Raw genomic sequence first — 16,570 nt, 5'->3', positions numbered from 1 at the left:
TCCCAGCTGTGTCAGCACAGAGCTCAACATGAACCCAGAAACCATGAGATCGTGACCCGAGCTGAAATCTAGAGTCAGATGCTTAACCAACCGAGCCTTGCAGTTACCCCTGATTTACTTCTAGTTGAATTTTTCATCTTAGATTTCTTGTCATTAAGTTCCCAGAACAAATTATTATTATTATTTTTAAAATGCTATATATATCCATTCCTTGCAATTTGTTCCCTGGTGTGGGATTTTTGTCTTCTAATGATTGTTTTATAATAATATGAAGCTTTGATGTTTTTATGGGAAGAAAACAAGAACTGAATTTTCTTTTACATTAAACACTATTATGTGTGCTATCCATTTTTAAGTCCAGTGTGTTTTGTTCACCACAGAACATCAGACACCAAGCCAACAAGAGTAGCTCGCAAGAGAACGGCACCAGAGGACTTCCTAGGGAAAGGACCCAACAAAAAGATTCTAATGGGAAAGTAGGTTAACCTTAATACCATCTCCTATGTGGGATGGTATTAGTTTTTTTATATTTTGAAGATGTTACTGTAAGCACTCTCCAGTTTTTGTGTTCTTCAAGTTTTTTGTGTTTGGTGCATACATAGATGACTAAAGCAGACCACACACTGTCAATCTCGATGGCCCATTACATGGACTCATGCAGATAGATAAGCTTCCATTTTGTTTCTTGCTCCCAAAATCCATGGCTCTAGGCTGTGCCATTTTTTTCCATGTCATAGACAATACAGTCGCTGTTAGAATGATCCAGCTCATTTCCAGCTGCTGTAAGGTACCACAATCCTTCAGTTTCTGTTACTTTCCAGTTAATTATTCATTGCTTTATACTCTACTTGAATATTTTTAGAAAAAACAAACGATTGTAATCATGAAATATATGCTTATATAGAAAATTTGCTAAATAGCAAAATTTAACGAAGAAATTAAAACTCATTCTGTCACCACCTAAAAATTCACTGTTTAAGTATTTTTTACAATTTTAAGGCATATGAGGATGATGTCCATAAAAAAATGTATTTATGTGTCTGTTTTGTAGTGAGGAGTTAACAAGGCTTTGGAATCTCTGTCCTGATAACATGGAAGCTTGCAAATCAGAGACAAGGCAAGTTTAAAATGTTTCACATGAAGTATTGCTTTTCTCACATGTCAAGTGAATGAAATGAATTTATTGTGTTGACTTTGGCACAGCAGAGTATGGTTTCCCATCATGAAACACCTAGAAGCACTGGCAGAATAATTTTAGAAATCACAAGGCAATACAAATTCATAAAAGAAGAGGGAACTGAAAACCGAAGTATGAGCTAATATGGTTGCTTCTAGCTGAGAAATTTGCAAATGATTTCCACTTTGGGGAGCCAGGGAACTTGGGTTGTAAGAGCTATAGAACGATAGAAGGTAAGGCCTTAGGCCTGCACACATTTGCAACTGAGTTTCCCTTGAGTAAATTTCAGGCCTTTGAAGCACTGCACTGAACGTAAAAAGAACAGATTAAAGAAGAAGGATTTGCTCACTGGCACAGGAACAAGCTTGTCCATTTCTACCTGGGGTGTGGGTGAAAAGGAAAAAGTACTCCCCGAGAAATTATAACAAGTCTACTGTCATGCAGTCCTACAATTTAAATTTATCCTACCTGCAGTTCAAAGGAACCCCCAAGTTAAGGGTGAATTAAAATGTCTCAGTCTGATGATAAAAATCTTTCTGGAGGTCACACCTTCAACCTAAGCCATACAAGGATCCTCCAGATAAAGTCTGATAAGATAACCATCCACACTTAAAACATTCGAGAAAACAACCTACCATGAGAAAGAATCAGCAGATAGAACAACAGAACTTAGACAACCACTTCAGATAATAAAACCATCAGGTAAATACAGCTTAAAATAAGTATATTTAAGATAGCTAAAGACATAAAAGAAGGAATTAAAAATTTTAAAAAGGAACATGACACTCTGAAAAAGGACCAAGCAAATTTGAAAAAACAAATAATCTAGCAATAGACACAGGTGGAAATAAGAATTAATGATTAAGAAATCACCCAGAACAGTAAAAGGGATCAAGAATTAGAAAATACGAAAGAGTAAAAATCAACCACAGAATGAGGAAATAGAGAATGAGAAAGAGACCATAATCAAGATAATGACTGAGGATTTTTCAGAACTGAGAATAGGCATAAATTCTTAGGTTCAAGTACAAGTCTTAAGTAGGATAAACAAAATAAATCCATATTTCTACATATTGTTGTAAAATCACCCAAGAGAAAAACCAGACTACCTGCAAAAAAACAAAATTAGACTGACAGCTGACTTTAAGAACAAAAGAAACCAGAATGAGTGTTAAGAGAAGGTGTCAACCCAGAATTCTGTAACAAGTTACAGTAGATCAATCAGGAAAGAGTGATTGAGAAGTAAAGTTACTTTCAGATTAAAACAATATATTATCAACAGTCCTTACTCAAAAAGCTGTCAAGGAAATGGAACCCAGAAACACTGAGTAAATTACAAGAAGGATTGCTATTCAAAGACATTGGTAAACATGAATAAATCTCATCAAGAATTCACTGTATAAAACAGTAGTAATTACTATTTGGGGATTATTTTAAAAGGTAGAACTAACATTTGATAAAAGTAACAGGGAGTGATCAGAAGAATTAAAGAATGTTACAGATGAAGGTAGAGATAGTAACTAGACTTCCAGTAAAACATGCTTGTTAAGTATGTAAAACAAATAGAATGTGTAACTTTGAAATGACGATACAAGGAAATATAGAAGATTCAAGCAATCAAATAAAAATAGGCAAGGAGGAAAAGCCACATAAGAAACACGTAATGGAAAGCATAAAATTATACAGTTAAAAGAAATTCACATATAACAATAAATGGAAATGGACTTCCTAGTTCAAAGATATTAGTCAGTATATATTTTTTATTATTTTGAGAGAGAGAGAAACAGCAAGTTGGCGGGGGCGGTTGGTAGGGCAGAGAGAATCCCAAGCAGGTGGAGCCAGAACTGCGAGATCATGACCTAAGCCAAAGTTAGATGCTTAAACCAAAAGAGCCATCCAGGCACCCCTAGAAGTTAGTATTCTATTTTAAAAGTCCATCTATATGTTGTTTATAAGAAACACCTTAAACATAAGGATATGGAAGGGTTGAAACTAAAAAATATATGTATGATGTATGACAAATGACAGTTATATGGATATCAGATAGAGTTTTAAAGGCAGAAAGCATTATTAAAAATAACGACAATCACTGCATAAAGGTAAAAAATGCATCAGAAATACATAGATCTTCTAAACCTTGTTTCTAAAGAAATAAGTCTAAATAAGGATTAACCAGCTCACAATCTTGACACTTCATTTTGACACTTCTACAAAATGTTTTACTAGAATTTTGATACTAAATACTTTCAGTATTTAATAAGAAGGGTAAGAAAAACTTTGGATTTAACAAGATAGTTAGCAAGCTTAGTCTTACAGAAAACACAAATGCATTTAAATTATATGTGAATAACAAAATGTATTTTAAAAGCTTTCACATACTTTTTAATAACTCCAGAATCAAAGAAGAAATCATAACGTAAATTAGAAAACACAAAATTAAATGGTAAAAAGTGTTATAGGTTTAAACTTTGGAGAAATAGAAAATAGAAATTTACGACCTTAAATGTTTATAGTTTTTTAAAAATCTGAAATTTAACTCAGAGTTAACTGAAAATTAAGAATCCAGCAATGGGGGTGCCTGGGTGGCTCAGTTAAGTGTCCGTCTTTGGCTCAGGTCATGATCTCAATTTGCTCTGTCTCTGTCTCAGAAATAAACAAACATTAAAAAAAAAAATTTTTTTTTAAGATGTGTTCTAATCAGACCCTTGAATCTTATTTGCTTGACTATCAAAATCTTACTTCTAAAAACAAATTCAGTGGGGCACCTGGGTGGCTCATTCAGTTGAGCATCTGATTTCGGCTCAAGTCATGATCTCACAAGTTTGTGAGTTCAAGACCCACATTGGGCTCTGTGCTGACACCTCAGAGCCTGGAGCCTGCTTCAGGTTCTGTGTGTGTGTCTCTCTCTCTCTCAAAAATAAACATTAGAACAAAATTTTTAAATCAAAAAAACAAATTCAAGAAAGATGCCATTAAAAACCAACCATGCTGTAACTATCTAAAATAAGCTCAAAGTTAAACTCTTCAAATTTTAGTATGGTATGGTTATTAGTGTGGGTTTTATTAATTCTGGTTTAAGGAAAAAACATCCTTGGAAGTGGACATTTGGATGTGAAATTTTCCTCCTTGCTGGGGAAATTCAAATGTTATTAAACCCCAGGCTCCCCCTGTAACTAGTAACATTACAGTGTAGAGTCCAGTGACTGTTAGATGGAATACGGTATATGGTAACATTGCAATACCACACTGCCCCTCTTTATTATCCTCTTTGAGAAGTTTAGTTTTGAGTCATTTACCTTTTTTTTAAGTTTATCTTGAGAGTGTACACATGTGGGTGAGCAGGGGAGGAGCAGAGAGAATTGCAAGCAGGCTCTGTGCTCACAGAGCTCATTCCCATGAACTGTGGGGCTCATTCCCATGAACTGCGAGATCACGACTTGAGCTGAACCCGAGAGGCAGACACTTAAATGACTGAGCCACTCAGGTGCCCAGAGTCCTTTACCTCCTTAAAAATATGAGTTCCTGGGGTGCCTATGTGGCCCAGTTGGTTAAGTGTCCAACTTCGGCTCAGGTCACCATCTCACGGTTTGTGGGTTTGCACCCAGTGTTGGGCTCTGTGCTGACAGCTCGGAGCCTGAGCCTGCTTCAGGTTCCATGTCTCCCTCTCTCCCTACCCCTCCGTCTCTCATGCTCTCTCTCTCTCCTTCAAAAATAAATATTAAAAAAAATTTTTTTTTAATCTGAGTTCCTAATATAACTAACACAAGTGTGGGTAATATGAGAATCTTTCATTGCCATCATTTTATGATTATTTATTATTAAGAACACACATGATCCTCACTAGGTATTTTTATAACACCTAGGGAATACATGCCAACTTTGGAGGAATTCTTTGAAGAAGCCATTGAACAGGCAGACCCTGAAAACATGGTTGAAAATGAATATAAGTAAGTAATGTTCCTCATGAGCTAACTTTCCACAGTATTTTTTTAGGAATTGTAAGTACACTGGAACACTAATTAAGAGACATGGCTGGTAGGGCAGTACTTTTCCTCATAGGGGAGTTTACGTGCCAAGTTCACATTAGCACACATCCTGATTTCAATGACCATGCCCACTAACAAGCAAGACACAGAATCATACCTGTTTCAGAAAATAAGCACAATCCCTTTGGACCCCCCCACCTCCCTTCAACCATCCTCTTTTCTTTGTTCCCCTTCAAATCAGAGTCTCCCAAGAGGCGTAGATAACCGTTGCTTCATTTCCTCACCTCCCATTCCCTTGTCAGCTCACTGCTGCTGGGCTGTCTCCCTGTCCCTCCACTGAAATCACTCGTCGAGGTCACGGTGTCTTGTTTTGACCTCCCAGCAGCATTCACCACTGGTCTCTCCCTCCCTAGATAGTGTGTTCTTCTCTGGACATCCAGCAAACTCCACTCCTGCCTGTTTTCCTTCCTGCCTCGCTACATCTCACCTGGCTCCCCATCCTCTACCTAACTCACAAATTTTGGAGTAACTTCAGGACTCAGTCATGTCTCCATCATGTAAATCTAGGCAATACCACACAGCACTGTAGTTTTTAATCGGCACTTTGGTGTCATGATTTAAGGGCAAGGACCCTCGTGTCAGACTGGGTTCCAATCCCAAGACAGTGTCTCCTACTGGCTAGGCTGCTACAGCTACTATAGCACCCCTCTGCCTGTGTCCTCATTGTTAAATAGTAATAATACCCACTCTACAGGGTTATTCTGGCGATTAAATAAAATGGTTCACTTTGAACCACACAGGTCATATATTTAGCACACAGTAAATAGAGTGCTGTGGCTGACGTGACCTTATGACTAGTTAACGAGTTAGTTACTGTAATCTCTTAACTAGTGATGCTCCAGTCAGTTCTCCAGAATTGTGATCTTTAAACTCCTGCTTAAAATTTTCTCATGACTGCATATTAAAATTAGGATGAAATCCAGATTCCTTACCTGGATCTAAAAGAATTCAGTCTGACTCCTCCCCCTCCAACCACATCTCCTTCTCCTCCTCATTTTCTCTCTGTTCTAACCGTACCAACCAGGGTTCTGGTTCACCTCAAAGGTTTTTCTATCTCAGGGCTTTTGCACTTGCTATTATGTTTGTTTCAAACTTCTCCCCCAGGTATTCCCATGGCTTGTGGTCTTATTTCATATCTCTTCTCAGATTACTGCCTCAGGGCAGTTTTCCCTGGCCCAGAAGCTCCACCCCCCCATCAGAAATTCTCACTTTTCTTGGTTTTCTCATCCTTACCACTGTCTGAGATTCTTACACCTTGTGTTTATCAATAATAATGATGCATTCACATTTACTGTGTGTCAGGTACTCCCTAGGCACTTAACATATATACCTCTAAAGTAGAAACTGCTCTTCTCTCCGTTTTACAGTTAAAGAAAGTGAGGCGAAGCGTGTATTGAATACATTGAATAATGTATTGAAGTTCTTATCTAGTAAATGACAGAGCCAGGAAAATCACTCTGGCCTCAGGGCCCTGCCCTTAACTGCAGCACTAGTGTCTTGAGGGCTCCGTGACCCTGAGTGCCGAGTTCAAGTATTTGTTGAATGAATGAATGTGATAGTTCTCCAAGAACCTTAAGAACCTGAATGGTATGTATGGATTTCTGGAGAATAAAGTTTGTATTTATGACTGGCAGGATTTTGAAAATGTGTAAAAGATTCAAATTGTTTAAATGGGAATGTGTCCGAGAAGTAGACTGGTTCCCTGTTCAGGCAGAGCCCTGTAGCATGGCATTAACTTAGCAAGACCATGGTATTGGAGTAGCTTTGCAAGTACCAGCACATGTTAAAAGTAGAGGCTCATTTGTAAGAGAGGACTAAAGAAATCAGCTTGCTACTCTTAAGAACTTGGGGGGGAACTGCCAAATGACTTGCAAAAACTCACAACCAGAATACATTTGTGTTCTAGATTCTTCTGCAGCTTGGCTGTTTCTGGAACATTATCTTTAGAATTTGAGGTTTCCATTTCTCACCCACTGCTGTGCTTCGTAACAGTTCATGGATTCTCTTCTTGCATCATTGCTTATTGTGTTGGCTGTTCAAGGTTTCCCTTTTAGTTTTGGAGCCATTTTTCTTCACTGGGTTTGGTATTAAGCAAACTAAAACTCAGATGTTATATAAATGGAAAATAACATATTGGATTAAGTTTATGTGGTCAAAACTCAGCCGTTGAATTTATAAAATATTCTGAAATTCACACCTGTAGGTGGCATTGACAGTATGGACATCAATTTACTGAACATAGTAAACCTTATTGTGAATTTTTTTTCCTAAATAGGTAGATTATTACTGTCTGGCACATAGAACATCTAGTTATTACTATACAAATTGACTTAATCTTAAGTAAAATGTGTATAAACTTTTCAAATGTGTTTGCTGCATATGAACCTGTCTCATCGGATTCTGCTGGTTTCTAGTATTATAAATGAACTGCATACTGAGAAGGTCCTTAGGAATAAGATCAAAATGAAAAGAATGGTGCCTTCAGCTATTTAGAGTATAGAATTTCACATGGTAAGTTATATTAATTAGAAGGCATATAGAAATAAAAAAAACAAATTATAAGATGGACATGTCTTTTCATAGGGCTGTGAACAATTCAAATTATGGTTGGAGAGCCCTGAGACTACTAGCACGGAGAAGCCCTCACTTCTTCCAGCCAACCAACCAGCAGTTTAAAAGTTTGCCAGAATATCTTGAAAACATGGTAATAAAGCTAGCAAAGGAATTACCAGTAAGTAATACAGATGAATTTTTTCATATTCTTTAGGTGATGTTATCTAAAATGATTATCACGATTTGAGCAAAGAAGCTGAATATACAGCTTATCGTGGAAAAAAATAATGATCTACAAACAAACCCCCATTTTTAGAATAGGGAAAAATATGAGTATATATTTATAGGAAGAACATAAATTGATAAAGTATCCTAAATTACATGCTGTATAAAAAATTTATTAAAGTCCACAATACTTTGGTCAAACTATCATTCCACCTGTAAACTCAGACATGAAATTTTTCCTGTTTGCCAATGCACTTTTATCAAACAGGATCTGAGGGTAGCAGTAGGCATCTTGGCCTATCTTTCTACTCTGTTCTCTTTTCTAATACAAGTTTCTCGTATTACTACAACTCAAAAATTTTTAAGAACATGGTTGCTCCCCTGGTTTTCCCCAGCCCACTGTTACTGTACTAAGATATTTGCAAATCATTATACTTTTTATTGGCTTCCTTCTTCCCAGGTTGGGGGCAGGGGGAGTCTTTCTCATTCTCAGATCTTACCATCCACTCCAAGTTAACACCATCCCATTTGTGATCCTCACCTGCCATTCCCATTTAATATGCTCAAGGATAAAGTTCTGGGTCCTCTATTTGGAAACTCAACCATTCCTGTCTAACCTGAAAGTATCCCCAGGTATTTTACAAGTCAGCATTCTTTGAAACATTCTTCTTCCTCATTTTAGCCTCCTTCTGAAGAAATAAAAACAGGTGAGGATGAAGATGAGGAAGATAATGATGCTTTACTGAAGGAAAATGAAAGTAAGAATTGAATTTTCTTGGCTATTTTACAAAATTGGAAAAGATTGGGGTTCTTTGTTGAGAGGTACGTTATTTGATCTACTTCTCAACTTCTACCACTTATCTCAGCTGTTTCTTATAGTGAGGAATTTTAAACATTGTTTGACAACTTGTAATTCAAATATTACATTTTATGCAATAAAAATGTGGAAGTGACGGGAAGGAAGGTACTTACATTTGAAGGCGACCCATACTTGTTAATTTTGACAGGGATTGGGGTGGTTAGAAGGGAGCACCTGGTTTCAGGGGAGGCCTTCATAATTACACTAGAGGCAACAGCTTTAGCTTTAAAAGAAGTATTGAGGGGCGCCTGGGTGGCTCAGTGGCTTCAGCATCTGACTCTTGAATTAGGCTCAGGTCATGACCCTAGGGTCATGCAATCGAGCCCTGTGTCAGGCTCCACGTTGAGCATGGAGCCTGCTTGAGATGCTCTCTGCCCCTCTCCCCTGCTTGTGCTTTTTCTGTCCTTCACTCTCTAAAATTTAAAAAAATAAAAGAAATACTGATTTCCTAGTGATCATGACTGTAAGAACAATAGTCAACCCACAGAAAATATAGAAAGGAATTGTTTTACTTTTAAAGCTTATGAAAGGTGATTAATATTTCAGTGGCCCCGTAACGTCCCAGTTCTGTTGTACTTTGAATTGTACATGTCCTCATACTTTGTACATAATTTACATTTTGTGTGTTTTCTAGGCCCTGATGTCCGGCGAGACAAACCTGTGACAGGGGAACAAATAGAAGTATTTGCCAACAAGCTGGGCGAACAATGGAAGATCCTGGCTCCCTACTTGGAAATGAAGGACTCGGAAATTAGACAGATTGAGTGTGACAGCGAAGATATGAAGATGAGAGCTAAGCAGCTACTAGTCGCCTGGCAAGATCAAGAGGGAGTACATGCAACGCCTGAGAATCTGATGAATGCACTGAACAAGTCCGGATTAAGTGACCTTGCAGAAAGTCTAACTAATGACAATGAGACAAATAGTTAGCTTCTTTTTCCTTCATTTTTTTTTTTTTTTTATTAAAACTGTGATAAGATTTTGTTACCAAGCAGCATTTGATAAGAGGTCCAATGGTTTTGGTAAACAATAAACATTTTTATAACAGTTGTTGTACAGTTGGCTGGTGCTCCAAGAACAAAAGAACACATTGGCTCTTGATGACTGACCTCAGGGTTTCAGAAAGGAGTAGGTTGGGAAATGGCCAAAATAAAGTGATCTGAAGGTCAAGTATCTTTGTTAAATATTTATAATGAAGTCAGTAAGCAATATTTAGGGAGCATGGTGTTTCCTAAGATACAAGCCAGATTAGATTCCTGCATGCCATTAGTAGTTACAAAATTTAATGTGCTGTTCTGAAAATCCCAGAATGACTTTGTGAAACTATATGACTGCTCTGTTCTCATTCATTTGTGCTTTAAAGCAGAGGATCAGCAAACAATGGTCCATTTTCCACCTGTTTTTACAAGTAAAATTTCATCAGCACAGATGCCGATTCCTTTAAGTATGACCTATGGCTCCTTTCATGCTACAACACAGTTAAGTAGCCACAACAAAGATTATGGCCTGCAAAACCTAAAATAATTTACCATCCACCCTATCCATTACAGAAAATGTTTACCTTATTTCTTTTAAAGTTGGAGGTTGGCAAAGTCTAAAACCTAGTCTTTTTAGCTTTACAAAAATTATTTAACCTCTTTAAGTCCTTAAAATAGAGATTTATACTTCAGGGACTATTGTGAAGTTTGAGATGTATTATGTGAATGCAATCTATAAACAGCAAAGCACTATGTAGTAATGGCTGGAGTTACTACTATTAGTTACTAACAACCAGAAAGATAGTTACTACCATCTATTTCCCACGTATTAGGTCATCACTGTTCATTTGTTTTGAATCCTGAAAGGCTACTAAGTGCTTATTACACCATAAATGTTCTTGCTTGGGCTTAACGTCCCTAGCTAGTCCCGACAGTGATACAGCACAGCTGTACTATCAAAAGGGCCTCAGTGCTCATGGCACAGCATACAAGGCACACTCAAGAATCAAGACATTTTCTGGTCTACTCTCCCTTCTCAAAAACCTTATATGCAAGGTTGAACTCTAAAATAGCCTTATTTAAAACACTTTCTTTCCCAATTTCTTATACTTAAAAAAATCTTTGGAATAATGCTTATTTGGATCAAGTAAGATGAAATCAATTTTATAACAATTAAGGAATTACAATTTTAAAATTCTAACTCCATACAAGACCTACTTTGTTCTAAACCTACCTCACCTGATCCAGTAGCTACAGCATCCTGCAAATCAGAAATGTGAATTCTAATTGCTAAATTTATGTCCTCAAAATTGTTCAGACCAAGACAGAATAAAAACTGCAGTCACAAGCCTCATGGCAATATCCAGGAATCCTTACCATTCTTATGGTATATGGTCTCCTCCTCCCCATTCTAGTCTGTACCCTCTTCCAAGGCAAAGGGAATAATGACTGCCAATAATTACCATTTAGCTGAAGAAGCTATTTACAAGTAAGTTTCCCTGAAACGCTTATTTTATCCCGTCTCTGATTTTATCATATTGTTCAAAGTTTAGAAGAAAATGGCCATTATTCTCTAGGAAACTAGTAGTTATCGGTGCTGTGCTCTGCAGAGCATTAAAACAGCCTACGATTGGACATTTCATGATAATCCCCCAAACTTCATTTTACATACCTAACTCAAAATCAGAGACAAATTAGCTAATTTTCTATCTTTGTTTAGCAATCAATCAAGGCTCTTAAAGATGAGGAACTACTTAGAATGTGTTAAAACGTAAGAAACCTACCATATTGAAACACCACATATTCTTGGTATTTTTACCATCACTTTAAAAGTCACTATTAAATTCTGAGATAGACATGGAGATTTTGGGAACAGATGAAAGTAAAAACAATTGAGCCAAGGAAAAGAGCAATAAACGTCATTGCAGTCAGCATCCAAAGAACTCCATTACTTTTACAACTTTGTATTTCTTTTAAACAATATAATGTGAGGAGGCAAAAAAAAAGATAACATTTTTTTAAATGGATGCTTAACAGCAGAATAAGACTAACCATCTGCAGAAACTGTATAGTATTACATATTACCTAAACTCAACCCAAGCTCCAACACTCAGTAGACAAAAGACTTGAGGTCAGAAGCTGTTAGTCCCTCCTTTTTTTTTTTTTTTATTAAATATCCTCATTTTCTAAAAATAAGCAACCAGAGCTTGTCAACTTTTTTTTTTTTTAAAGGTTGATGACTACAAAACCATTGCAAAGTTAAATATACAAACCATAGTACAGAGAGACACAGTAATAAATGTATAATCAAATGTACTATTACTGATCACAATTTATTTTAAAGTCATGAAAAGCCAGCAACAGTCAGGCTGGACAAATACTTGATTGTACCCATGTTTCCATGGGATGTGGGCAGCAGCACTGAGTAACACAATGAGAAAAACACTTACTTCCTTTCTACCTTCCTGGTAAAATTTTTGTTAGATAAGGCAAAGGATGGGCAGCTATGAATCACCGGTGGTTTGAACCATGCAAGAACAACAACAAAGAGTAATAGGTGTGCAATAAACATCTGATTGCTGAATCCTGGGCTGAAAAAGGGAGAAAAAATTTATCACAGAAGGTAATGGTTGAAAGGCATTTTCAGATGAGAATTTTTAAAAATTAATGCAAGAAATAAGCTTTTAAAAAATATCTTCCTGCAACCTTTATACAGGGGAGCACAGTCTAAAGGCAATTTTCTTTATTCTGTAAGTTTTTTTAGGTTGATCCACAGAGTGGTCTGCTTCCACCCTCTTTTGTTCCACACAAGGGGATACACATAAAACCACCTAAATAGCTTCTGCTAAAGCTCTGGATTATAGAAATGATCAACAAATAACATTTATTTCACACCTAAACATAAATAGCTAAAATTACTGTTCACTTTCCTCTTCCATTATTTCAACTCTGCGAGGCCCATACAGTAATACATATGCTATATGCCAGTCTCCACCACCAGAAAGCCGCAAGATATCCTCTGGTGTCACGATGCTGACCTTATCATCATCAAACTTAATCCACTCATCTGAAGAACAAGAGAAGAAAATGAAATTAATATCCTAGAGGATTTTCTCAGTTTCATTTCAAAAAAAAGTACTGAGTAATTTTAGGCTAAGTAGTATTCCATCTATCATACTAACAGTTTTCCAAGTGTAGTCCAGGGACTACTCATTGTCATAACACTATTAAAGCACTAGTTGCCGTTTTGCCCTCATTCTCTCAAGTGTGCTTTGGAATTTTCCAGAAGTCACAGAAGATGTGTGATAAAGCAACAGACAAAATGCAGAAACAGTTAAGAGGATCCAGCTGTCTATCAAGCCAGACAAAACAGACCTACAAAATCAAATCAGTACTATTTCTCTTGCTATTTTTTGTTTTGGAAAATAGTTATTTTTAGGTTATTTGTGTGATATGTTTTTTTATTTTATTACTGTCAGTTTTCACTGAATTAATTTCTCAGTAAATATTAGGAGAATCCTTAAAAGCAAAAGCTCTTTGTGGACCTCAAAAATTAAGAATGTAAAAGGGTTCTAAAACCAAAAAGTTTAAAAACCACTGGGTTACAAAATTTGTACTAAATAGTTAACATAATTAACAACTGGGAAAACAAAAAAACAACAACAATCCTTACCTTGTTTCCTTTTTACCCATGATACATAATGGCCTGAAGAGCTAGACCTTCCCTGATGTGTTAACACTGCTTGCAAATCATAGTATCCACAATTATTGGAGCCAATATCTAAAAAAACGTAAATCCAACATTAGACAATGAATAGGTGCTTTCTCAAGCTAGGTAAGCAAGCAAGAAGTCTGATGGTTAGTCTAGAGAAGTACTACTCTATTATTAGAATTCAGTAAGACACTACTGTTCAAAATTAAGGATTTATGAAAGATATTTTATGAAGTATGGTAGTATTCACAGAACTAATGCCAAAAGACTGATTTTTACTGTGTCTAAGGCACATTATATTTTAAGAAATCTGACTTTTTTTAAAGCATGCTATCTGAAAAAATTCCTAAGTGCCAATACAATAATTTTACCTTCAACACACACACACACACACACACAGAACACAGTAGTAACTCAACTGAAGTTATTTTTTCCACTTACCATCAGCAAAAGAAAAAGGTTCATATTTAACTTCTTTCTGGGGACTACTCTTTTTGTCACTCTGAGGAGAAAAAAATTTAACTTTAAATCATGATATTGGAAATAAAATTTATATTCTCCAATACGTATTCATTTCCACAAATATTTACTGACTACAATACAAAGACAAAATGTAGTCTACCTTACAATTTACTAAAACAATATAACTATAGTTAACATAAAACTGTAAACCCAAAGAATCTACACTCCAACAATACAATCTTGTATGTATAGTAACAGACCCTCTGACCAACTATAAGCCACTAAACCTAGAGCACAGCAGTGAATAGAGCAGTACAGATAAACTGTTCTAGAACACAGAAGGAAAACCCAAGTCAGGATAAGAAAAAAAAACGGTTATATCAATAAGACAGGAAAGTCAAATTGCTGCAACATTAAAGCTACTAAGACATGATCACCTGCTCAAATGAACTGAATCTTAGTTTAAATGAACTAAGCTCTTTAATTCAGCAAATATTTACCTAATATCAAAACACAGGATTTACTACTTTAGACAAAGGTTTGTAGTGGGAACTCTCCCTGCCTCAGCCCATATCAGTGTGTAATACAAAAATTAAATTTATCTAGGCATATGGACACACATTTCTTGAAAACTGTAATGCTAATGAACACAATGCAAGCAGTTTAAAGATAGGTGGAACAACAAGAAGTCAAAGGATCCTACAACAAAAAAGTGGCAATTAGGTCAACCATTCCTTTTAATATAATTAAAATTTAATATTGAGAGTAACCATAGGAAAAGCTATAGAAAGAAAATCATTTTTTAAGTTATAGCTAAATTAGAAATCTATCATATGTTCAAGTAACCACAAGGCAATAAAGGGAAATGAAAAACAGAACAAAGAGAAAGCAAAATATAACAGATTTAAGAAATCAGTAATTATATTAAATGTAAATGGTCTAGAGGCAGCTGGGTGGCTCAGTCGGTTAAGCGTCAGACTTTGACTCAGGTCATGAACTCACAGTTAGGGAGTTCGAGTCCTGCATTAGGCTCTGCATGACAACAGAGCCTGCTCAGATCCTCTGTCTCCCTCTCTCTCTCTGCCCCTCCCCTGTGCTTGTGCTCTCTCTCAAAAATAAACTTTAAAAAAATGTTTTCATGTAAATGGTCTAAATATACCAATAAGAAGAGATTAACAGAGTGTCTTAAAAAAACATGACCCAACTAACTCTACGGTGTCTACAAGAAACTCCTCAAATATAACTATATAGGCAAATTTAAAGTAAAAGAAAAGATATCATGCAAACATTAACAAAAACAAAGCAACGGTGGCAATAGTACTGTCAGATAAAGTAGACTTCAGAGCAAAGAAAATTACCAGGGGCAGAAAGTGACAGTATATAATATAAAGGGGTCACTCCACCAAGAATACTTAGCAATCCTAAAGGTGCAGGCACCAAATAACAGGGCTACAAAACCTGCACATCAAAAGCTGACAGAACTGAATGGAGAAACACATAAAACCACAATTTTAGCTTCCTCACTCTCAACAATTGATAGAGCAACATCACCATCAACCAACTGAATCTAATGAACATCCAAAGAACACATTCCATTCAACAACAACAGAATGCAAATTGTTTTTCAAGTACCCATGGAATATATATCATAGCTAAAGGGAGGGAGAAAATTTTGGAAGCCATGTATCTGACAAACGATTCATATCTATAATATAAAGAACTCCCAGAGCGTCTGGGTGGTTCAGTCAGCTAAGCGTCTGACTCTTGATTTTGTCTCAGGTCATGATCTCATGGTTCATGAGATCGAGCCCCAAATCAGGCTCTGGACTGACAGCGCAGAGCCTGCTTGGGATTCTCACTCCCCCCTCTCTCCATCTGCCTCTCCTCTGCTTGTGCTCCCTCTCTCAAAATAAATAAGTAAACATTAAAAACCATATATACAGGGCACCTGGGTGGCTGAGTTGAGCATCTGACTTCAGTTCAGGTCATGATCTTATGATTTCTGAGCCCTGCATTGGGCTCTGTGCTGACAGCTCAGAGCCTGGAGCCTGCTTTGGATTTTGTGTCCCCCTCTCTCTGCCTCTCCCCCACTTACTGTCTCTCCCTCTCTCAAAAATAAATGTTAAAAAAATTTTTTTTTATACACACACACACACACACACACACACACACACACACACACCACACACACCTATACATAAAGAACTCTCAAAATTCAAGAGTAAAAAATAGCACAATTAGAAAATGAGAAGACATGAAAAGACATTTCACCAAAGAGGAAATACAGATAGCAAATAAATACATGAAGACACAGTCAATATCAGCCCTTAGGAAAATGCAAATTAAAAGCCACAATGAGGTATTGCTGCAAACCTATACAAATGGCTAAAATAAAGAATAGTGACACCACCAAATTCTGCAGAAAGTGGATCAGTCATATGCTATTGATAGGCATCTAAAATGGTACAGCTTCTAGGGAAAACATTTGAGTTTCTTAAAAAACGAAATGTACAACTACCATGCAATCCAGCAACTGTGCTCCTGGGTAATCACTCCTAG

At 36.6% G+C, this 16,570-nt stretch overlaps 2 protein-coding genes across 2 annotated transcripts in view; one reads left to right on the top strand and one right to left on the bottom strand.

Annotated features, from left to right (window-relative positions):
- The window catches only part of THOC1 (THO complex 1), a 52,609-nt gene extending 42,699 nt beyond the window's left edge, over window positions 1-9,910 (top strand). Inside the window, exons 16-21 of the mRNA XM_030336146.2 lie at window positions 381-476; window positions 1,052-1,117; window positions 5,041-5,124; window positions 7,807-7,954; window positions 8,684-8,759; window positions 9,495-9,910. Of these exons, the coding sequence (XP_030192006.1) occupies window positions 381-476; window positions 1,052-1,117; window positions 5,041-5,124; window positions 7,807-7,954; window positions 8,684-8,759; window positions 9,495-9,790 (766 nt within the window). The 3' untranslated portion in view covers window positions 9,791-9,910. The remainder of the gene's footprint in view (window positions 1-380; window positions 477-1,051; window positions 1,118-5,040; window positions 5,125-7,806; window positions 7,955-8,683; window positions 8,760-9,494) is intronic.
- A 434-nt stretch (window positions 9,911-10,344) lies between these two features.
- USP14 (ubiquitin specific peptidase 14) overlaps window positions 10,345-16,570 on the bottom strand; it is a 50,824-nt gene continuing 44,598 nt past the window's right edge. Inside the window, exons 14-16 of the mRNA XM_030336147.2 lie at window positions 13,991-14,051; window positions 13,511-13,618; window positions 10,345-12,904 (exon numbers count right to left, since the gene is read on the bottom strand). Coding sequence (XP_030192007.1) covers window positions 12,753-12,904; window positions 13,511-13,618; window positions 13,991-14,051 — 321 coding nt within the window. The 3' untranslated portion in view covers window positions 10,345-12,752. The remainder of the gene's footprint in view (window positions 12,905-13,510; window positions 13,619-13,990; window positions 14,052-16,570) is intronic.

Source organism: Lynx canadensis, chromosome D3 (assembly GCF_007474595.2).
Source record: "Lynx canadensis isolate LIC74 chromosome D3, mLynCan4.pri.v2, whole genome shotgun sequence".
Classification (NCBI taxonomy): domain Eukaryota; kingdom Metazoa; phylum Chordata; class Mammalia; order Carnivora; family Felidae; genus Lynx; species Lynx canadensis.
The sequence above is the reverse complement of the archived record's forward strand: the minus strand, read 5'-3'. Positions and strand labels throughout refer to the sequence as shown.